Source organism: Melitaea cinxia, chromosome 4, assembly GCF_905220565.1.
Source record: "Melitaea cinxia chromosome 4, ilMelCinx1.1, whole genome shotgun sequence".
In the NCBI taxonomy this organism is placed as follows: domain Eukaryota; kingdom Metazoa; phylum Arthropoda; class Insecta; order Lepidoptera; family Nymphalidae; genus Melitaea; species Melitaea cinxia.
The window spans coordinates 9,269,569-9,294,799 of record NC_059397.1 but is presented as its reverse complement, the minus strand read 5'-3'; the positions used below and the strand labels follow the sequence as shown (position 1 = coordinate 9,294,799).

Below are 25,231 nucleotides of genomic sequence, written 5' to 3'. Positions count from 1 at the left end.
GTTGCACATCTTACTTTGACCAAATTTATTCATCGCCAATTTTACGTGATGATTTTGATTGTCGTTAGGACTCGTTCTTATAACACGAACGTAAATTGTCACGTGATTTTTGCGGTTTCTTAATAATTAAGTTTATTATGTATCGTGAACTGTGGCCAGGATAACAACAGCACAGAGCAGTGTAATTCAGAGCCTGCCTAAAATATATTTTTGTCATGATTTTATTTAGGTATATACATGTTATTATTCACATATTACAGTTTTCTCAATATTAGCTTGTATTTTAATTAAGAAATAATCATATTTAACATTGCCAGGTGATCAGCAACCTGCACTTTAATATTTTTGGAAACTATTGAACTTAAATTGTACTGACTTTATAAATATATTTACTTCAATAAAGATTTTCCATGCCACTAACGAGACGTTTTTTTATTATACAAAAATAATAGACGTGTTATATAATAATAAGTTTATTCCAGTAATTCGTGTTAATATATTTAAAAGCACTTTGTGCATCATAATATCACATTAATAAGGTAACTTAAAGTAATTCTGCACCACATTAGGAACTCTTATAAACGCATTCTCCCGCAATCCAAGTAGACAGCACTTTCATTGATTTGGGATGCATAATGACAAAGTCTGCATCTGATCCATAGCTTAAATTTCCTTTAACGTGGTCAATGCCTAAAGCTTTAGCTGGATGGAGAGATGCTGCCTCTAAGGCATATTCAATTGAGCAACCTGGAATTGAATATAATATCATCATCATCACATCATCACTTCGGCCTGTCGCAGTCCACTGCTGGACATAGGCCTCCACAAGTTCGCGAAAATGACGTGAACTCGTGTGTTGCCCATAGTCACCACGTAGGGCTGGTTTTGTCGCACCGAAGACGCTGCTGCCCGTCTTCGGTCTGTGTATTTCAAAGCCAGTAGTTGGATGGTTATCCCGCCAGTTCTTCGTTTGACTATGTATAGCATATTTTACCATGTAATATAAATAAATAAAAAAATTACTTATACAAAAAAGTACAAAAAGTGTATACATAACATCTATGATTAGTATTTTCGAAACAGTCGTTACCTGTAGCTTCTTTTAGTGTTTTAACACATTCATCGAGTGCACTGGTGCTGCCGCAAAGCACTTTCGTTCCAGTGACATAAGCGCGACCGTTTTCAACGTTCACCGATTGTGGCCCAATCCGATAGTTTCCGTCTGCTAAGCCTTGGGCAGCGACAGCATCGCTCACTAGTATTAATCCTGTAATTTTATAAACAAATTAACTTGCTAAACTATAAGTGTTTCTCTACTATATTATGCATGTATTATACATATACTTTCTGTTAAATCACTATCTAATAAAATAAAAAATAAAAAAAAAACGCAAAATCCGTAACGTAGTTTTAAAGATAAGCATATATAGGGACAGACAGCGGGAAGCGACTTTGTTTTATACTATGTAGGTAAGTAGTATGATTAAACGTAGGCAAGAACTACGAATAACTATTCTTACAAGCACACCTCTCCTCAACCCGGTCCGAGCGGCACAGAATTAACACTGAGGGTGCAGTGGGGAGTTTGTCTATGTCCGGCACATCCGTCGCGGCTATAACATCTCGACTCCAATGGTTGTTACATATACATAACAATATTATAGTCACATATAACAATATCTAATATATAAAATTCTCGTGTCGCGGTGTTTGTAGTTAAACTCCTCCGAAACGGCTTGACCGATTCTCATGAAATTTTGTGTGCATATTGGGTAGGCCTGAGAATCGAACATCTATTTTTCATCCCCTTAAATGTTAAGGGTAGTCCACCCCTAATTTTTTTTTTAATTTTAAGATAAATTATTTATTTATAATTTTATTATGATTTGGTGTTGAAAAATACATATAACCCTAAATTTTTACCCTTCTACCACTAACCCCTATTTTTAAATAACGTTTAGCGGCAAGACAACGTTTGCCGAGTTAGCTAGTTATAACAATATTTATAGTCTTACAAATATTAAAAAACGTTATTTAATATATATATTTATAGTTATTTTTTATGAAACTAAAGCAAAAGTTATTATTTTGTATATACAGGAAACTTTGGAAGTAGATCACAATAAAACAGTGCGTGCGAAATCTTATTCGGTGCTGTATTTACATTTATATTTTGGTAGAGATTACTTTCCAGTAGTATTTTCTTGAGTGGACTATAAGGGAAGGTGCTCCAAATTGGTCGCAAAGCGCATTTGATGAGAGAAACATCTGTTCTCACAAGATAAAGCCAGCTTGTAGTTCACGATATACTGCTGAATTCCGACAAGGACGTAACAGCCCTTAAAACTATTTCTTCCAAATCTAGACGTTATTCGTTTGGTTTTTTGATAACAAAGAAAATATTGTGCTAGGTTGTGAAATCTATATACTACAATTGTCCTTCTGCTGGTTTTACGTTTTTAAAATATTCATTTTTGTTTTGTAGGCAATATCAGCTTAAAGGCATAACTTTTCTTGTGGAACCCTGTTCCGTTTCGTGTCTAGCAATACATGGTTACTATTGTGGTGAGGTACCAAGAATTACTGAACAGATGTATGCTTTTTTAAGTATGTTCGGGGATAACTTCGTCGTTTATGAACCGATTTTGATCATTCATTTTTTATTGGAAAGGAGATATCCTAAGTGTCGTACCATGATAAGGAAACTAGGATCTGATGATGAAATCCCAGAGAAATCGAGGGCAACCCTCGAAAATTCGCATAACTTTACTGGGTGTACCGATTTTGATAATTAATTTAATCGAAAGCTGATGTTTATCATGTGGTCACATTTAAATTTCGTCGAGACCTGATTACAACTTTTGGAGTAATCTTTGATAATGCGTATTTACTTGACTATTTTATATACTTGTCGATGTAATTGAAGTCGTTTTTTTTCGTTTGCCAGCAATCAAAATTATTATTAATTTTTACGTAATTTCGTAAAGAATGGCCAGTTACTTAGTTAGTGTCAGCAAGTGAAAAAATTATGATTATGAGTTTACTGGAAGCTTATAATCAGCTTTTGACAACAATGGATGTAACCCTGATAAACGGTGGCAAAAATAATTGTGTTTGCTCGCAAACGAAAAAAAAACCGACTTCAATTACATCGACAAGTAATACAACGTAGATCGACGAAAAAATAGTCAAGTAACTACGCGTTATCAAAGATTACTCAAAAAGTAGTTATTAGATCTCGATAAAATTTATGTGTGACCACATGACAAACATCAGCTTTCGATTAAATCAAAAATTATCAAAATCGGTATACCCAGTAAAAAGTTATTGCGGATTTTTGAGAGTTTCCCTCGATTTCTCTGGGATCCCATCATCAGATCCTGGTTTCCTTATCATGATACCAAATTAGGGATATCCTCTTTCTACCAAAAAAAGAATTATCAAAATCGGTACATCTAGTAGAAAGTTATGCGGTATAATACAACGTAGGTCGACGAAAAAAGCGTCAAGTAAAAACGCATTATTAGATATAACTCGAAAAGTAGTTGTTAGATCTCAAATAAATTTAAATGGGACCAATTGGCACGCAGCACCTTTCGATTAAAACAAAATTTGTCGAAATCGGTCCACCCGGTCAAAAGTTCTGATATAAAATACAAAAAAAAAAAAAAAATACAGACGAATTGAGAACCTCCTCCTTTTTTGGAAGTCTGTTAAAAATAGGCACATTACCGTGATAATATGATGCGTAAAACAAATAAGATTAATATATATAGGCTAAGTAAGTTGGATGTTTTTCATACCTTCAATTTTTTTTCTAACAAATAACAATACAGAGATTTTAAAAGTACTTATATTTACTTAAATTATTAAAAGATAAGTAGTTTACCGTCAGGATTAGTTCTACAGGCTATTCTTAATGCTGCTGGGTGAGTGTGTATACCATCCGATATAATTCCGTAATAAACTTGTTTCTCGCTGGTTGAAGCCAACAAACCTACTAAACCAGGATCACGGTGATGGAACTAGTAAAAATAAATACAAAAGAAGTTCAATTTTAACCAGATTTCAAAAACTAATGAGGACTAATTTATATGCAACCAACTGAATTCATACAATAAAAAATTGTAACGACAACATTAAAAGTAAGTAATTTAATTTCATAAGATTGATATTGATAAAAAAGAATATACACAGTTTACGAGACTCTTCATGCCAAGATTTTACTGATTTTTCAGCAAATACTTGACAGTCTACAATTGCAATTCAGTTGACATTTCGTTAATTTTCGTAAATACTGTGGTTTTTAAACCAGTACTATGCGATACCTTTTTGAATAGCAAATTTTATAAAGATTTAGGGCTTGTTTCACTAGCTGTGGATGATGATACAAATAGACTTTAACAACAAGAGGTAGAATAGGCCAGTAGGACCTGTTTCTCCTCAATTAATAAACTACAACTTTTAGATTAATAATGCGAATAGAAATATTTCATAGATATAGTAGAATTCGATGGTAAAAAAGTATAATGAGTCAAAAACATTTTACTGTCGAATATTGTCTTTCATCCCTCAAATATTTATCTACAAATGGTGAAATAGGCCCTTAAGCACTTAATAATTTATTTCGGCAGGTATTTAACTATTAAATATTATAGCATCAAATGCATGTAATCAAGACGTTGTGTGTATAAAAATTTACAATTAATTACATCTAACAGGTAAACATACTTTTATAATCATAAGCACGAAATTTATACTAATGAAAGTTAAAAAAAAAAACTATACATATTTCAGACAAGTAGAAGTATAGAAAATATCGTAAAGATTTTTGAGATATTTGGCATTTAGAAATTAATATTTACAGGAAATGTACTTACGGGTAACATAGCATTAAAGAGGTGTGTAATTAAATTAGCACCACTTTTAATCCCCTCTTCACCTTGTGCAAGACTAGCAGATGAATGCCCAAGAGCAACTTTAATACCAAGGTTTGTTAATTCTTTAATTGCTTCCAATGCACCTGGCAGTTCTGGTGCTAATGTCACTATAATCACATTGTCAAGAGATCCGTATACCTCATAGATTGATTTGAGTCCCTAAAAATATTAATTCAATAAATTTTATATTATGTGATATTGAAAAATAACAAAACATAAAAAATGTGTTAGAACAGTATAATTTATGCATATCAATGCTTTGTACAAAAAATCCTATAGAGGGTCAAGACTAGGATCAGCACTGTCCTTGCACCAGCAGTTGAGCCTTATATTCTCTAAACAGTATAGTAATTGTTGAAGGTAAAATGTGCATATTTATCAAATCATGTGTTATAAGTAATATTAAAATTGATTATTATTGTTAACGTTGCTTTTATTCTTATCCTTAAAAAGTTGTATACAAGCATATGATCAATCTAATCTTGCTGGTGCAAGCACAGTGCTGATCCTAGCCCTGACCTTCTATAGGATTTTGATGTCTATATGATGTATATATTTCTGATAAAACATAATGTATACAATAATTGTGGTTGATTAAAAGCACATTTTATGTCAAATGATAATGATTAAGTATTTATTATAACGGTTCAATGTATCCAATGTAGGTTATTGATAAATTTATTGTGAAAGTAAATATTGCAAAAGCAACCTATTACAACATTATTTAAGTTACAGTATTAATATCTAATAAATGTATTAATATAATATTTTTTTTGTGTTAAGTATTAACAACTGCAAAAAGTATATATGGTAAAAAAAAAACAAAAAATTAATATATAAATTCCACAAGTACCTTTTCTGGATTTTTAATATATTCATCTCTGTGAGCACCTTTCTTTGCTAAACTAATAAATGGCCCTTCGAGATGAACCCCTAGAATTGTTGCTCCATGTTTACCTCCTTGGTGTTTTTGTATTCTGGGCAGAATTTTTTGATACTTTTCCTTGTCTGATGTGACCATAGTTGGGCAAAATGATGTAACTCCATGTGCCAATAATTCTTTTGCAACTTTTCGAACACCTTCCTCAACATCTTCGGAATCATATGAGAAATCAACACCCCATCCACCTTAATAAAAAAAAGATAAAAAAAACATAAAACTTAAATTTTTACTTTCTTTTTGTGTTTCAACAAGGTTGATTGGATAGTTACAAATTAAAAGTTCACTAACCTTTTATATATGAAATTCATTGTATTAAAAATAAGTAATTGACTTACCATTGTTTTGAATATCTATAAAACCGGGTGTTATGAGTGAATTTTCACAGTTGACAGTTACATCTGCTTCAACTTGTTCTATATAAAATACCTGTTCAGGATTAACAATTTTTCCATCTCTTATCCACAAGTCTTCTTTTATTATTTTATTGTTACGGAGAATGTAGCAGTCGCTAAGCCTTGTAAGACCTGATTTTGCCTTCATTTTATTTAAATAATGTTATCGTTTTATATAGTAATAATTCACGTAAAAGCGTCTGGTTTCACAAGATTTCAACAAATCACTGATGAGCACTGATGAGCGAAGATGCGAAGAACAAAATAACAAAAACATGACGTTTATCTGTCAAACAAACCACAAACAATAACAAACTCAATTCAGTTCATTTTAATAAAGTTTTTCCCAAGAAGCTTTTTACCAAGGAACATAATTATACAGTTACACTCATAAGTCATTTGATGACTTTGACACAATTTTGACTTTATATTTATAGTTGACTACACATCTATCTGTTATCTCAACCCAAGAAGCTTCTTCTTGTCTCAACCGTACCTACCAAGAAGCTTACAGATTTCATTTAACGAATCTACTGCAAATGGAGGTTAAAAACTACTAAATTCTACTAAAAGAGAACGAGAAAATATTAAAAATCTATTACTACATTTCTTCGCTGTTGTGTTATAACCCAAGGTTATAACGAAGAAGAATAATATTGTTCTCTTGATTATAGCAATAAAACAATAAGATGAACAAAGAAAATACCGTAAATTAGATAAATCAATATTTATTACTTAAAATTAAAATCTACAGAAAAATAGGTATTCTTAAATTGTGATTGAGTTATGGTCAGTCTTCTTTATGTTGGGTTACAATGTCATAAAGCTGTTTGAGTCGATTAATTTGATTTGAAAGCCCTATTTCTAAGCATCTTTAACCTATTCTACACGAATTCGAATTGATAACTTTGTTCCCAAAGTTAGCCCCTACATTCCAAGGACAATAATATTAAATCCTTAGTACCTATGAAATACCTCTTATTAAACAAGCTAATCTAGCTTAGATTAGCTTGATTAATAAGAGGCCAAATTAAAATGCCTCCGGGAATTACCATTTATGTACAGTTAAATTTAGGTACAAAGAGTGTTACAAACCACAAAACTCATATAATTTAAGTTTCATGTGCTAAAATGGAATAAATCGGCAGATACCCTAAAATCGTTTCATCAGTATTTATTCACCAAAATCGGGAGTTACACCGATAAATCGGTAGAATAAAAATTAAAGATAAACCTACCTAATCATTTTTTTTCAATGCATTTGGGATTCCCCCAACAGCTTTCCCCCTCGAATCTATACTCATCATATTATAAAGCTGAAGAGTTTGTTTGTTTGTTTGAACGCGCTAATCTCAGAAACTACTGGTCCGATTTAAAAAAATCTTTTAGTGTTAGATAGCACATTTATCGAGGAAGGTTATAAGCTATATATCATCACGCTAAGCCCGATAGGAGCGGGGCACCAATGAAGAATGTTTCAAAATCGGGGGTTCATTTTTCCTTTTGAGAGCTTCCGCTGTGTGCGCTGCGGAAACAGTTAAAGTTTCGCAAAATTATGTATGACGGAATTGTTCCCTTTTAAAATTTCTAAAAAAAGGCCCGCGACAGCATATTATGTTTTTCTTTAAAGGTTGGTTCACTATAACCTTTTTTATATTATTGCATTATTTGCGAAGGTGTTTTTTTAAACATGATATTAATCCTTATATTACGTAGCATGCTAGAGGTTATCTGGAAGAGAGCGCTCTTTAGCGATAAGACCGTCATTTGCACATGTTTATATTTTCTTTTTGTTTCGATGTAAAAATTTTCTCTGTTAGTGTACAATAAAGAGTATTTGTATTGTATTGTACGTTCTTCCTGTTCTATTAAGCCTATAAAATAGTCTATTAAATGACCTACACGCACCAACGATTGAAACGAAGCTTAGTACAATTAAGTTATTTCGCATTTCTCTTTTAAATCAAACTATGTTATGCGGTATTAAAGAATATAGCCACCCCCTCTCTTCCCGTGGGTGTCGTAAGAGGTGATTAAGAGATAACACAGTTCCACTACCATCTTGGAACTTATAAAGCCGACTGATGGCGGGATAACCATCTAATTGGTGGTTTTGAAATACACAAGCCGAAGACGGGCAGCAGCGTCTTCGGTGCGACAAAGCCAGCTATGCGGTAACCAACCCGCTTGCCTAGCGTGGTGACTACGGGCAACACACATGAGTTCACGCCATTTTTGGCGCGTATTTATGAAAGCCTATGTCCAGCAGTGGCTGAAGTGTGTGTTCTTTTAAATAAATATTAAAAAAATAGTTTGTGCGCGATATTTTGTGTTAAAAATGGAACAATATAGTGAATATTTTACTAAATAGTGTGAAAAGACTCTCGAAATGCGCCTCGAATCAAAGAGAATATTGTCAAGGTACTTTCTGATGGTGTAAAAAATACATTTAAAATACTTTTGTTCAGAAAATGGAAATTTAATATCTACAATATTTTGAGAAAGTTGTAGAATCTTCTATATATATATTATTATTATTATTATATACGTAGATGCTTATTTATTGCTATTTTAAGACAACTTATATAACTGGGTGACCTGCAGAAAATTTTATCTCATAGGCTAGGAGGGTCTGGGCCTACTTTTTATTGCTTTGCATTTCTGAGAACATTTACCATAGTAATGTAAGATATATTTTTTGACGCGACAACGTCTAATAAATCGATGAAACCGGCCGCATGCACGAAAAAGGATGACTCATCGTAGCGTTTCGCTCATTATAGTGTTACGAGCATTGTTCCGTTACGCTCATAGTACGCTTCCGCTGCATCTATCTCTCTTGCACTCGATTTGCCTATGCGTCCAAGGAGATGTTTTGTTATGATGTTTTTACGTTAAACTATCGTCCGTAAACCAACTTTACAGACAACAATTTTTTTTTCTCATTATCTCCTACAAGAAAATAGTAGATAGTTCAAGCAGTTTTAGCTCATAAGATTTGTTTATCGAGAAATTATCATACTCAAGGTCCTAGCACTTGTTCTACAGGCAGTATTTTGATAGAACAGAACTTCAGCGTGATAGTGTGCCGATCTAGCGGGTACATCGATCCATAGCTTAATTGGCTAAAAATCATGGACACGGTCAGTCGCAGATGCACGTTCCATCCCCGCTGGAACGGTCAATTTTGATATGATATTAAAAATTGTTTAAGATTCCTTAATGTGCGGGTAACACAAAAATAAATAGTACGAATTAAAAATAGCATGGTGTCGACTCCTGTCAAAGATTTTCATTGTTATATGAAACTTTGAATAGTTACGAGTTCTATAAAGAACTCACTATAGACAGCGCCGCGGTCGCTTAGAACCGAATATAAAATCATCATATCAAAGATTTCGATCTAGTGGGTACATCGTTCGATAACTTAATTGGCTTAAAAGCATCGACACGGTCAGTCGGAGATACAGGTTCAAACCGTTGAGTGTGAAGCGTTTATTATTATTATTATTATTATTAGTAATCCCCGCTAGAACGGTCGTGTGAGAGTAGAGACTGCGTCTTGGCAAACGCAGTATGGGCCCGTTGGACCGACGATCTACGTAGGATTGTTGTTGTAGGCTGGATGAGGATTGCGGAAAACTGGGAATTCTGGCGCGAGCTTGGTGAGGCCTATGTCCAGCAGTGGACTGCAATAGGCTGAACTGACTGACTGAGAACGGTCGATTTTTGATATGATATTAAAAATCATCTTAAGGATATTCCTTAATTTAATAGGTATCTACATATAATTTGTTAAATAAGTAGCGCACATAACTTTAGCTTTTGGCATAATTATATGCAGTTAGATGACTTGAAACATCTTTACCTAAAACAATAAAATATTTTCGCATATGTATTGCACTTTTTGAATCACCTTAGGGTGACCAATAAGGCTAAACAGATATAAAAAATAGGTATTGTAACTAAAGATTATTGTCATAGGTGACTAACTAAAAAAAGCTAAACTACGTAAAGCTTCAACTAGTATAAAAATTTGACTAATATCATACAAGGGTTTTCTCGTACCTAGCATTCTAGCTAGTCATTTTAACAAGGGTCTGCTAAATATTCTAACCTAGAACTGTCGGTAAACATACCAATTTTCACACAGAGCGATTCCTGCCTCTCTTTGAGAGCAAGCCAAACTTGAATCAGCATCGTTACTAATAAGAAACCTTTTTTAATAGTAATGATTCGTTTTTCTTTTTTACGTTACTATTAAAAAACTTTTTTTAAATAGTTATGATTCCTGAAAATTATATAAGTTATTAAACCAGTAAAGTCTTAAAACAGGTCTAAATGCCTGTACGAAAAACGATGTTTAACGGAGGTAAGAAAAAATTCATATCTTTTTGTAATCTTTGTGAACAATGCTTAACGTAACGCTCATAATAGTTATTATTTTGATTATAGGATGAATACACTTTTGCTTCTATCCTGTATATTAATTCATTTAGCGAAATCAGTCCAAAATATTTAGAATAGTGTTCGCATTAGTCCGTTACGGAGCATCAGGGGAGATTAAGGCTTGAAAGTGTTGCGACTGCGCGGACGGGATGTAGTAGAGTAACGGCTCAAGCTCGTCAGTCTACGTCTCGAGCCAGAGGTACGAGGATTGTGATCAGTGATAACGTTCGTAAGCTGCGTAATGTTCTCGCAGACTACGCGAGCTAAACTACACTAAACTGTGACCAAAGTGATTAATTTGAACACTTTGAGTGTACTTTGTTATGTAAATGTTTAATATGTATGTGGCACAACGAGCTATACATAAAGTAAAAGAAATTTTAAACTTGAGGGATACAAAGTTTCGGTATGTTGTAATGAGTTTTTCAATATATTTTTACATTTTCATTTCTTTTCGTAAATGCTCCCAGAATCATGGAATTTTAAATCGTTTAATTATGTATTATGTAGTTGTTTTTTTATACAGCATGTTTATATCTTGGATTCATGTATTATATATTTTTATATTTAAATATAACAAGAAGCATGATTTTTTAACTGATATGCATTATTATTAGGCCAGTGTTGATAATTTTTGGGACACAAAAAATTGGAACAGGATGAAATCTATTAGAAATAAAACAAAAATGAAAAGAAAAATAAAATAAATCGTCAAATTAACGCGACTGAAATCGCGGGGCACAGCTAGTTATAAACAATGAATAATTTTAATTAAGTATAATAAATCCCCACCGTGCCTCGGAGAGCACGTTAAGCCGTCGGTCCCGGTTGTTATCATGTACACCTGATAGCGATCATTTCTCATAGTAAGAAATATATCCGCCAACCCGCATTGGAGCAGCGTGGTGGATTAAGCTCTGATCCTTCTCCATCCTCTCCATGGGGAAAGAGGCCTATGCCCAGCAGTGGGGTGTTACAGGCTAAAGCGTTTAATAAATCCATAACCAAAATTAACTTTGAGAAAGTGAGGGTTCCTATAAACTTGCAATTCTTCTTTATTGTACATGATACTTTCAGACAATCACGATATAGTCAAAGCTTTTGGCGCTATTATCTCTATAAATAACATAACATACATACCTAATTATAGTTTACTATTTAGGACTGCCTATCAAATGTACGCGAGGTAACGTCCTTCGCGTAGCGTGGATGTTCAAAAAAGTTTAAATTTTAATACTTTTCATATACAAACACCTTTACCTCTGAATTGTTTTCACACATGATTTCAGTAACTGAATATTATTTTGCTACGTTTATAACCATCATGGTATCGTATTTAAAGAAATACTTACAAAAAGAATCCAAACGACCCTAAAACGCTAAAGTGACGGCATATACTTAAAAAATCCTCTTTTTCTTTGAATTGTACACTTACAACTGTGATAAACCCAACATTCATTTTGAGTCATGACTAAGCGTAGACCTTCGTTTAAAAGAACCATTTTGTATGTTGAAAAATACACGGGGCCAGTGAAATAATGCTAACAATAAAGAAGTCTTTTTGGGCGGCAGACTCAGTTATATTTACAAATAAATTTCATTCGTTACATTTATAGAAACCGTCTTTTTGGTAAGGAATTATATAAATCTAATTTCTCGATTTTTTTATGTAAAACATAGCTAGGTGTATTATACCTAGTATACATTTTTATCACGCTATTATTTAGTAAATTAATATTACGAATTTATTATAAAATAAAAATAGTAAATCTAGTTTTATTAATCTGTATTAATTCGAGTATTGCATTAATAGCTACATAATATGTTATATCTACGCATTTCGTAAATCTGTTACAGCGGAACTATAATTTCTTAAAAATTTGTATTGCGAAGGAGTTCTTATAGTTTTAAAGAAAAAGCTCTAATTATATAATTGTTTGACTTACAAAGGACGCAAAATAGCAAAAAAGTGTCAACGGGCGCAGGTTCTGACAGTGACTTATGCCTTGTCCGCCCTTTCGTTGCCTTGCTATTGTCGCTTGATACTCATTCTCTTAAAATGTTTCATAAATTCATATTAACAGACTGCCGTGCTTGTGGAGCCCTGAAAATTAAGCAAGTTTAAGATTTTCCTTCGAGCTGCTATCTTATTTAAATTATAACGGAATTATTTGACTTCTGTCTAAATAAATAAAGTAATAAACTAGCTGTGCCCGCAACTTCAGCCGTGTGCAATTTTACAAAATAGTTGAGTTCGTAGTTATAAAAAAATGGTTGGTTGTCTCTAAAGTTGGTTTACGGGCGATAGTTTAACGTGACAACATCATAACAAAACATCTCCTTGGACGTATAGGCCAATCGAGTGATAGTACCTAAATGGAATATAGTTTATTATTGAGCGGAACGGGACAATGCGGAGCGTAGCGCAATGATTCATCCTTTTTCGTGAATGCCGCCGGCTTTCATTGACTTGTTAGACTTTGTCATGTCAAAAAAACTAAAATAAAATTAGCCTAAGTTACTCCTTATTACATCAGATATCTGTCAGTGACAGTGCCACCAAAATCGCTACAGCCGTTTCAGAGATTAGCCGGAACAAAAAGACAGACAGACAAAAATTATAAAAAATGTTATTTTGGTACATGTACCGTGTATACATACATATTAATTTAGTATAAAGCGGTTATTTTAATACTACAAACAGACACTCTTATTTCATTTATTTGTATAGATATAAATGTAAAAGAAATTGTAAGTTTAACGAAAATAAACGTTATTTTTAGTAATTACGTTCGGGTTCCTCCGACGAAACCTTACGAAGTAAGGATGTTATAGAGATGGAATTGAAGCTCTTCTTTATAAAAATACTAGCGACCCGCTCCGGCTTCGCACGGGTATAAAATATAATTATAGCCTATATCATTCACTGAAAAAATGATTAAAATCGATCCAGTAGTTTTAATTTATTCATTACTGCACGTGGCTCGCACGCATTAACTTTATTTATTTTTATTTATTCATTTATTTATTTCCGTATTTACACAACATATTCAAGTAACAAGTGACAAAAAAGGAACAATCAGTTTCTAGGTGTAATTAGAAAGCAATTACTATTATGATCTCTACTTCTCCTAGCTAGGTAGCTGAGCTATCTGTATTAAGGAGAAGCGATTTTCCTCCCGAGAATTCTACAATTTTTACTTTTCATTAGTTTGCCACGAGTTGTTCAGAATTCAAAGTTACATTATAGATTATAAAGTTACATTATATTCTACAAAAAATTACATACATAATTTTTAATATTAAGTAGGTTAAGAGTGAAATAATAAAAAATAAAAAACAAACATAAACAAAAAAAATTTTTAGAGTAAAAGCCGGCCGGAACCGCCGCAAACGCTACGTACCACAATTTTTAAATCTGTAATATCTTCGAAAATATTCATTTAAATCATATACTGTAAAGGGCCATATAGATCTATATTAAATCAACAATGTATTTAAGGTATTTAATTAGATAAGGATTAATGCTGTATTGGTTAAAATCGCTTTGAAAATTAGCCATTATTTGTCGTAAAAAGTAAATGACAAAAACATGTTATTGTGGGATATCCATAAGAGATAGATATATAACATAGCGGAGTTTTCTGTAGACCTTTTCAATGTGTACAATACTTAGTACATTATTTTGATAAATCTCGTAGGGTTCGGGCTGCGTTTGCAATGTAAGCGGAAAAAATGTAATTATTTACGACATCGAATTAGAAACCTCAAAAGTAACAGTATTTCTCCACTATTTAATGGATGTTATTATACATATAAACCTTCCTCTTCAATCACTCTATCTATTAAAAAAAAACTGCATCAAAACCTGTTGCGTAGTTATAAAGATTTAAGCATGCATAGGGACATAGGGACAGAGAAAGCGACTTTGTTTTATACTATGTAGTGATATTTCTGAATTGAATTGAATGTAGTTCTTTCTTAATACTTAAAAATTATTAACTTTAAATAGTTGTTGAAATAAATTCAAATATTTTGTTATTTCTGGAAAATATGTTAAGCAAGTTTCTTATCATCATCATCGTCATCATCAATTCAATCTATCACAGTCCACTACTTTATATAGGCCTCCCTAAGTTCGCGTCAAATCTCCTACGGTAAAAGTGTAAAACTACTTTATGTACCGATATATAGACGATAACTACGGTACTCACAGTACTTTTTATCTTGACATTTTTGCGTGAACGGTACTTTCGCGGGATTTGATACAGTAAAATTGCGAGATTCCCGCTTAGCAAATTATTCTACAGTAATAATGGTTTTTATGTGTCTAATTCTGTGGGAATGTTTAATAAGGCTAATTATTAGGTGCAACCTGAGATTAAGTTAAATATTTTTTTTAGCTGGAAATTTGATTATTGATAAATACACATGGTAAATAAGTCTTTATTCATACATCACGATAAGAATTACCTACACTGTATTTTTTTATAACAACCACTCTGGTGTAGTGGTGCGTGTGCCGTGCCATGTAGGCGGTTTGCGGGTTCGATTTCCATTCGAGATGGAGGTTTGTGTTTGTACAAATCTATTTCTAATTATATATAATATATTTCCATTTCCTATATTTAATTTCTCTTACATTACATACTTACGTTGTAATCTTTAAAGTTAAATGTATTTGTGAATTAGATTATGGACTAGAACTGCACTCAGATAGAGTAATTTGATGGGAAAATAATCTTTATTTACGCTTTTCTTTTCTATATGACATAAAAAATCTTTCACATTGTTGAGTCGGTGTGTATTCGTAAGCAAATGCAGTACAACATACGTTGTGACGTAACATTTATCGCATCACATTTTCATAAAACGCCCGTAGCTATCATTTATCAGGTGTTGTATTCCGTAGAGAGAAAACATTTTACAAAACATTTATTTACTCTGCTTGTAGAGATTCACATTTGGATGACATACATTAATCGCTTACTTAATCCCAGAAGTAAAATTCAACAGTATCTGCATACAAAAATTATTCGTAGGAAGATAGATTTTATATTTCGATCACAAGCTTACGACCCTATTTCATTATGAAAAGAGTTTGTAGTATCATTACAAAGTATTAAAATAAAGATTTAATTTAAAAAAAAAAAAAAAACCTCTAGATAGATTTTTATTTTCATTGCTAGATAAGACATGGAGGAAATACTGTTAATACCACTTTATTTTATATCTTAAAATGTAAACCTTGCCGTTAATAAATAGGTCGCCTTCAACGAGTGCACGAAATAAGATTTATTATAAGACAGCAAGAGATGTTCCAATTTAAATTATTTATTTTTTGCATAACAGTTCTTCATATTTAAGACATAGTTGTATGATTCATTCAAAAGCAGTTCAGAGTTAATAAGGAGTTCGTATTTCAAAGTAAGTAGTATGCCCATTAAAAGATAATATATTTTAAGCTTACCTACTGTTGTTTCAATATTATATATTTTCCGAGTGGTATTTGACCTAGTTAATAGAGCCTTTTACGTAAAACTTTATTGCATTTTAATTTGCGTTTAAAAATATTCTTTCAATTGATAGTATAAAATGTTAAGCAAAAACATATAGGAAATTACGTTTGCTTTTAGCCCTAGGGAAAAATGTGCAAAACCGGTAATGGAATTTAAAACGGCTTTGGATACCGGATAACGGGAGTGCGCCGGGCAACGAGCGTTGGGCGGTCACTCGGACATGATATACGTGAATTTTTATACGTTTTTAACTATGAGTTAAGTAAATTCTGCTGAAAACATTAAAATATAGCAGGACCTTTCTTTCACGTCTTTTACAGACTTTATAGTTATGCTTTATTCTCTATTTATTATATATTATATGTGTATTATATACATAATTTTAATATTTTACTTAATTATTACTAATTTACTGTTTGTATCTTGAGCAATATATAAACATAATTATTAGTTAGCTTATACGAAAATACGTTAATTTTCATAATATGGGACAGTTTTGTTAAAACGAAAATTATATTTAATTACTTTTTCGAATGTCCCTTTTTTAAAAATAATAAAAAAGGCATCTATAATTAACCTGTTAATTTACTGGTTTAACCAGACTGACTGACACTACTATACGAGTAAAAACTTTAAATTAACGTTGTCTGAAAAAAAAATGTTAGTATAGATAAACACAGTTATATCTATGTTATTATACTCGTACAACAAATTAATTGAGGACGAGGTCTCTCCTTGTTTAAGTTAACGAAAGTTCCGACAGGAGAAATCTACTTTTGCTCCGCGCCTATGAGCTTGCAGAAAATAATCTAGGCGTATTACCAACGAGAACGAGGAATCGGATTTATCCTAAGTCGTTATTAGTTTTGCATAATTTTTTAATGACTGCTAACCGAGTCGTCATTTTCTAACAAAAATAGCATAGCGAAGTTTCAAAGATTTTATCTTTTATTATATGTTGCGAGGTATCTTAAAAAATAATAGTAATAGAAATACTCCTAATATTAGCAACAGCTTGAAAATCCTACGTTGAATGTCCGAAAACATATTCATCGCCCAGCTCAACAAAACAAACATTTATATAGCCTATATAAATATTTGTTATATGAGGTGTCGATACTTGAGTGTGAAACTTCCATTACTTCAACAACAACAAATGTTGTGACCATTGCATCAAAGCGTTGTCCAATGTGTCGTAGGTATGTGGACGCACAATGATTCCTTAAATGATGACATGAAAGTTTTGATTGATTAATTGATTGGTTTAATGGCTTTCAGTTGTGCCAGAGAAGCACGGTTGATTTCGCCAATGTCACGTAGAGGAGACGAGTACGAGGAGAACACGACATGAAAGTTTTAAAAATATAGTTTCTTTATTGACATTGACGTACGGTATATTTGACAATTAGTCCAGGAACACCAAACAACTACTACGATGGTACTTAAGCTGTTACGCTCAATTCACTGGTAGAATTTGACAGCCTACGAAAGTCTCCTTTGTTGTAAAAGTTCTTTTCTTCTATCTCTTTGGAGGAATTCTTCAATTAATTCTGATCGATACTTAATTTGTACGATTTTATTTTTGTGTTATCCACACATTAAGAAATTCTAAATTTTTTTAATGTTTTTAACGATGTACCCGCTAGATTGAAATTTTTGATATGATGATTTTATATTCGGTCTAAGCGACTGTGGCACCGTCTATAGTGAGTTATTTACAGAACAATTACAGCTTAATTGGCTAGAGCACCGACACGGCTAGTCAGAGATGCAGGTTCAATCCCCGCTGGAACGGTCGATTTTTGATATAATATTAAAAACTGTTGAGATACTTAATTTTTTATAAAATTGAAATAATAATACACTTTATTGTACACTAAATTATCAAAAGGTATAAAAGGCGGCGTTATCGCTAAAAAGCCATCTATTTTCGGCAATCTAAAGTAGTTGTAGGTAGTATTACATATATATATTTAATGATAACGTCGCACCATACTGGCTGAAATAGCCGTTCACTTGGAATGCCAACCCTATCATTGATAGAACTATTCAACCAAGTGTCGATTAACCGAATGGCTGAACGTAACGTTCAACAATACAGCTACATTCGTCTGGTTCGGCTAACTGGTTTTGTTAATTTTATCTTCGAATATTAATTTATTTTTTATTACGTCTTGAAATAAATTATCTACAGGATAAACTTTTTTCGGGGAATTTGGTTAAGTAAGGAAAAGTGTTTAACATGCAAAATAATTTGTGAAACAAACAAATACATAAATATTCTTAACATATACACACGATCGACAAAAAAAAATTTAGGTAGCCAACATAATACCTGCGTATAATAAGCAGCTGGCTGACGTAGCAATATATTTTTTGTGATGAATGAATGTAAATTACACCCAACCTCGGGGCAGGAATCAAGCCTACAACATCTAGAGCAGAAAGTTGGGATAACTTCAGGGGAAATTCCGTGTATATATATAGTAACAACTCCACTTCAAGTTTGTTTATAAATTTCAAATCTACTCCAGATTTTGCGTGAACAGACAGACATTCATGTAAAAATCCGAAAAATAGCTGTTTAGGCTCATATTATTTGTTTTAAAAATACCCTTACAATTCGATTTTCCTAAGTATTTCACATGTGTCGGCTGGTTACATTTTATTATATGTATGGACATATTTTTAAAATCTCAGTAATGGATGTGAATAATTAACATATTTAAGCTGTCGCCAATATTAATCTGTTAATGTACGCAATAAAATACTGGTAATAAATTCAACAGCAATTTACCATGTCATACGCACAAAGCCTTCAATGATGTATGCTCTCATCGGCCACGGTAATTAACAATAAGTTGAATTACTTGTTACACATCAGAGCACCAGAAGATTGTATTAATAATGCTTGAATAAACTCGTTTAAAAATTGTCATTAAGCTTTAAAATGAAAAATAATAAAATGTTGCACATTAGTTGTCTTTACAAATAAATAAAATTGGAGTGTCTGTTTGTAATATTGAAATAACCGCTTTTTATTAAATGCATATGGGTGTATACACGATACATATACCAAAATAACATTTTTTACAATTTTTGTCTGTCTGTCTATCTCTCTGTCTATCTGTCTGTCTGTCTGTCTGTCTGTTTGTTCTGGCTAGTCTCTGAAACGGCTGGACCGATTTTGACAGGACTTTCGCTGGCAGATAGCTGTTATTGTTCGGAGTAACTTCAGCTACTTTTATTTTAGGAATTGTGTTTTTTATAACTCTGCGAACTGAACAATAACTTTTTTGTTAAATTCCACGCGGATTAAGTCGCGGACACAGCTAGTTAGTAAATAAATTTATTAAGTGTTTAAATAGCCGATTTACTTCTCTATTTTCGTAAACGCAAAAAAGCTTTAATGTCCTTGGCTTAATTTTTAATTTATCCGCTCTTTCATAATGCCAACAGGTAATAAAAAATTACTTATGTAATTGAATTAATTTTCTATAAATATTATGATCCCAGAATAGGTACCCTACCTATACCTACCTATCTCGAGTATTCAAATTAAAAAGTATTTATGTTACATATTAACCAATTTCTGTACGTTTGCGGGCTTGTTCGTTTAATAATTTTTTATAAATACAAAAAAAAATATGTCTCTTTGAATCAATATATTTTCATTTCTGAGTTTCCTAACCTAACAAATATTGCCGTTGGTTGAACAATAAGTGAATGGTATTTTCTCAACGCGGTATCCTAATAATATAAGCAACGAGAAAAAGTAATAACGGAAATACAGTTTCTGTTAGATTTTTGTGTTGTTCGATTTACGGTCATTTTTGTCACAATGCGTAAAAAAGTAAATGGAGAAATTTATTAATTTAGGTATTCTGATTTACTACATCTCCTATGACTATAATGTAGTAATTTAAATTCTTAGTATAATGGAAATCATATTTCCTTCTGTCGAGAGTCTTAAAGACAACGATGACAATATACTTGGAGCTACTTGAAAAGACAATAAGCGAAACGCGCTTATTTTTATATTTTATTTCATACAAAACACATTTTCTTTCTAATAAGTAATGTGCTATTTAAGATTGTATTTTCTTTATTAGAATAGGTTTAGTTTAAGTAGGTTTGTTTTGTATTTACACTGACTAATAATTAATATACAGAAATTTAGCAAACAATAGAGCAATCAGGTCAAAATAAAAACTCATTGTTTGAAGTGAAGAATGTTTCTGTTTTATTTATTGCAATGTAACTTTATTGAAAGATATCTATTATTATTTCGACGTACACAATAAACTAAATGTTTTTCATGGTCATCGCAACACGTCAAAACGGACGCACCAAAAGTTACGTGGTTATTTGTTGGCTAACCACGTGACATGGAACATAAAGTAAATAAATCAGAAAAGTAGTTTGAAACATTTTCAAATACGGTAAAGTTAACGTCCCTTTTTTATGGGATTTACATATGAATGAATTGGAGACTAAAACCTACTATCGAAACGATGGATATGTTTTTTTGTATTGTTTATGTTCATGGAAAAAATATTAGTCAAAATTGCGAAAATACCAAAATTATGTGACACTAGTTGTTTTATGTGCATTGCCGTACCTACGTAAGTACGAATTTCTATATATCTTTATGTTAAATTTTCATTATATACACTTCATTGGTTAGCGGAAGCTATACCTATTATCATATTTTACTAGGAATTAAATTAAAATAAATTAATATTGCATACCATGGTTAAACTATATTATAGTATATTATTATAGATACATAATAATATTTCAACCAATTACATTGAATGTTATTAATGAATGCCTTTGTAAAAAGATGTCTAGTTCTTTATTATCTTTTTATTTTAGATATAAAAAGTTATCGAAACAGTCACTGAGATTTTAAATATGAGGTCGGGGTTTTTGTATTTTCTAGTAAAAAGGCGCAATAAAATCTTTTCCGTTGTTTGTCTTCTTTTCAGTTTGTGACTGGCTGGTTTTGATAACCAGTGCCATTGTACAATTTTAAAAATCAAATTACAAAATATAAAAGTTTCCCGCTACTATTCATTTGTGTTTCTGTCCGCCAAAGTGGGTGAATCCACGAAGAAATTTGGTACATTTTAAAGTTTTACTTAAAAAAAAAAAGAGAAAAATATGACTAAAGCCGCAAAAAAAATTATACGTTTATGCTCCTAATACAGTGTTAGTAAGAGTTTGAAGGGTGGGGATGAAAAGTTGTATGGAAATATCGTCATTTTTAGAGCTAGAAGCTTAAAACTTATTTTTTAGGCAGTTGATTCGATATATAGATAAGTAAATACGACATCCAAAATTTGTAAAAGTTTTACCCTCAAGAGTGTAAAATGACAATAGGAAATAGAGGATGAAAGTTTGCATGGAAATATGTAAGGTTTATGTGAATTTTTTATTACTTTGCGAGAAGAGACAAAATATTAGAGCCAAAATAAACCAAAAGATATATCCAAAAAACGCTGTCCAAAGTCACTATTCCACGCAAACGAAGTCGCGGACACAGCTAGTATAAAATACGAAGAATCTTTTATCCCGACTTAATATTTAACAGTCAAAGATGTTATTTATTATGTTGAACTAGATTTCGTAGAAGTACTCTACAAAAGAAACAGTATTAACATAAAGCTAACAATAGTATTCCATTGTAAGTGAATATGAGTTAAAATACTTTTTTTACGGTCTTATATAATAATCTAATTTATAAAGAAAGAAAGTAATGGTTATTCAGTCATGAATAAACAGCACCGAATAATGAAATACTGTCTGAGTCTCCCAATTAGTTATTGTTAATTATAAAATTAAACAAGTCCGCTTCCTATTCTTATTGAAGTTATAATAATGCTCTCCCGCTTTCAACTATTAGATTATAGTTCATTTTCTGTTAAAGGCTATATTAGTTTTGTAAATAGTCGTACATTAATTGAGCTAAAAACTCGCGCATGGAAAAATATATTTATATAAATACCTAGTCTATTAGTAGTTTTTAACATTAATTTAATTGATTCCAACGTAAACGTAAACGTTTCACTGCTGGCATGTCTTTTTCTTTATGAAGGAGGTGGGAGCTAAATTTACTATGCTTCTCATCTGTTACTCAAAGTTTCTAATGTTAAAAATTTGTGGATATTTTTCTTGCCATAAATACCGTTCGTATCAGGCGTCTATGATAACAACCGCGATCACCTGGTGTATATGCTCCAAAAGACACAAAGAGGAAACCAACGAAGATATAAATCCAGACAGGATACAATTTCATATCTTCCTAAGCGGGAATCGAAACCGCGACGGCCGGTATTAAAGAAACTATACAAATTACAATCCATGTCAATATGTTTTTAACGCAAGAAAGTCATTCTATTCCGTATTTACATGTGACTACAAATTTTCTATCACAATACGCGTGTATATGTACATATAATTTTAAAACGATTTGTAATAGACCTAGTTCGGCAAACAAGCGTACGGCTCCTTTGATGGTAATCGGTTACCGTACCGTCCATAAAGACGCCTGCAACACCAGAAGCATCGCGAATACGTTGCCACCCCTCCCCAGAAGGCAGGAACTCTGGCTACCTTATTCACCACAGAAACCCAACACTAGTTGAAAACAGTATAATTTAGTTGCGATCTTCTGTAAGGTTGAGGTACCTTTCCCGAACGGACTGGTCCAGATTTTGAACAGGATATTTCTAGCTGTATGAAATGATATTGATTTGATAACGTGTTATCTAAAAATATTTTTAATGGTAAAAAAAAAACTAAAGGTACTACTTCCGTATCCTAACGTGACGGTGTACTATTTAGCAGAATCTGCTATTTTTTTTATAATAGTTTTGTATTTCTCTCTTAAAAATGTTCTATACTATAGCGTAATATATGGGACAAAATTTTCTACATATTGCACGACGTTGCAGGCAACAGAGGAGAACAATTATAAATGAAAGCTTTAACGTTTAATGTTTTCATCTTAATAAAGTTGTACGATTTCGAGTAAAAACTGGGCTGTCGTAAGTTCAGGAAGTTCGTCTTTCAGCGGGTGTACGTGCAGAGGTTTTATTTTGTAGGGGTATTGTTACAAGAAAGAATACAGAGCGACAGTCGCGGGTCTTGAATGCTAATCAAGTGAAGAGGTCGCCCGGACGGTGGCCATCAGTAATTCGAGTCTGCGATGTCGCTCGGGAATTATTTTAGCGTTGCGAGTAACGTTATTAGCCTCTTTACGGGTTTAGACTGGATCTATTCAATTGCTCTTCTTTATAGATGCGTTTAATTTGAACTATATTTACGTTTTATTTTATTTTGTTACTAGCTGACCCAGCGAACTTCGTATCGCCTAACACAAACTTTATCGTATGGTATTAAAGTTTAAATTGATTTTTAAGTATTATCACAAATCTTTTGTATGGGAGTATAGAAACGTGTTGTTTTTAGACTTTTTCAGGAAGTTTAAAATTTTTTTTTTAGAATTTTTCTCTCCGTAAGAACCATCCTCGTACTTCAAGGATTATTTTAAAAAAAGAATTAGCGAAATCGGTCCACCCGTTCTCGAGTTTTGCGCTTAGCAACACATTTTGCGATTCATTTTTATATTATAGAAGATTGGTATGTCTTGATTTTTTTGAAGTTTTTTTTGTCATTGTAAAAATCGATACATTCATGCGTTTAACCCACTGGTGGTCTTTTTTAATGGCGGGCCACAAAGCTTAAAAAATTCTACAGGAGGGCTAGAACTATAGAAAAAATGTATTTTGTGTTAAATCTTTTAATCATAGTATTATAAAAAAACATTGCAGCATTGATGCAGTAGCAAACGTGCATAGCAAATGTTACAAAATGTCTATTACCCTAAATATAATATTATATACTTTTTCAATACCATTTCAATTTGATTCAAAGATTCTTTGACGCGACTCTTCTATGTAAAATTGTCGCTTGGAAGATTTCTCGACGCAATACGGTTTAATAAAATTAGCGGGATGTTTTAAAAGCTTTTCTGTGGGAGAGTTATAATGTGAAGGTTCTCGTGCGGAACGTTGTAACCAACTCACTCCAAGGATTTGTTGGTATACCTATATTGGTGTACATAAACTGCCAAAATTTATAGTCACTTGTAGTAATAAAGCTTTAGTACGCGTATTATGCGAACGTTCTTCAGACTGCTAATCGTTGTAATTACTATAATTATATTTTATAATGACTGTGTGTATATGACTTTTTTAATTTTATACATATAATGAACAGAGTTTTTGGCTCTCAGTGTACGGTTATCCGGAATTATGTAAAATTTATAGAACGAAACTGAATGCGGGCTCATCAGTTATGATCCTAGATGTAGGTACTTAAAATCTGGTATCATCACTCATCACTTCAGCCTATCGCAGTCCATTTCTGGACATAGGCTTCCACAAGCTCGGGCCAAAAACGGCGTGAACTCATGTGTGTTGCCCATATTCACCACGCTGGGCAGGCGGGTTGGTAACAAGGGGCATACTGGTAGATAAATAAATATACGTGTTAAACCGTTTTCATTGTAAATGTATAAAAAAATGCCTGTAAATAAACTGACGACAACAGCTGCACTTATAAACACAATCGAGGCATTATACGGTTACTTAGTTAAAGACCGGAGAAGAGCGTTTAATAGGAGATAACAGAGAGATTGCTTTGAAAAGTAAATTCTGTAATATGGTCCAAAATAGAAATATTTATTAGTAATTAAAAAGCAAGATCTTTGGCCATGTGAAAACTAATATGAAGAAGAGATATTGTTCGTGGGAAAGAGCGTTCTAGCATTGACAAATGAAATTGTGAAGTATATATATCAAGGAACAAAACGATTATCAGTAGACGATGTCATGGTAATAACAATATTAAATTTTTTGGAACCGTAAGCCTTCCTATAAGTTGAGGCTGAAATTTGGATTAGGTAAAATTCACGATGTC

The 25,231-nt window shown here is 32.3% G+C and overlaps 1 protein-coding gene across 1 annotated transcript; it reads right to left on the bottom strand.

Annotated features, from left to right (window-relative positions):
• Positions 1-457: 457 nt before the first annotated feature.
• On the bottom strand, positions 458-6,576 carry LOC123670136 (N-acetylglucosamine-6-phosphate deacetylase). The gene is made up of 6 exons (XM_045603642.1): positions 6,219-6,576; positions 5,794-6,068; positions 4,881-5,099; positions 3,890-4,025; positions 1,091-1,267; positions 458-747 (listed from the first exon to the last, which is right to left on the bottom strand). Exons 1-6 carry the CDS (start codon positions 6,421-6,423, stop codon positions 566-568), a joined length of 1,194 nt encoding a protein of 397 aa, XP_045459598.1. The 5' UTR covers positions 6,424-6,576; the 3' UTR covers positions 458-565.
• Between the last annotated feature and the right edge of the window lie 18,655 nt (positions 6,577-25,231).

What these genes read in the sequence shown, in the direction of transcription:
- LOC123670136 (XM_045603642.1), bottom strand. Translation starts at nt 6,423, where the DNA reads ATGAAGGCAAAATCAGGTCTTACAAGGCTTAGCGACTGCTACATTCTC. An exon ending in ATATTAAAAATCCAGAAAAG is followed by an intron (nt 5,100 to 5,793) that starts GTACTTGTGGAA and finishes TAATATTTTTAG; the next exon opens with GGACTCAAATCAATCTATGA. An exon ending in AACACTAAAAGAAGCTACAG is followed by an intron (nt 748 to 1,090) that starts GTAACGACTGTT and finishes ATTCAATTCCAG; the next exon opens with GTTGCTCAATTGAATATGCC.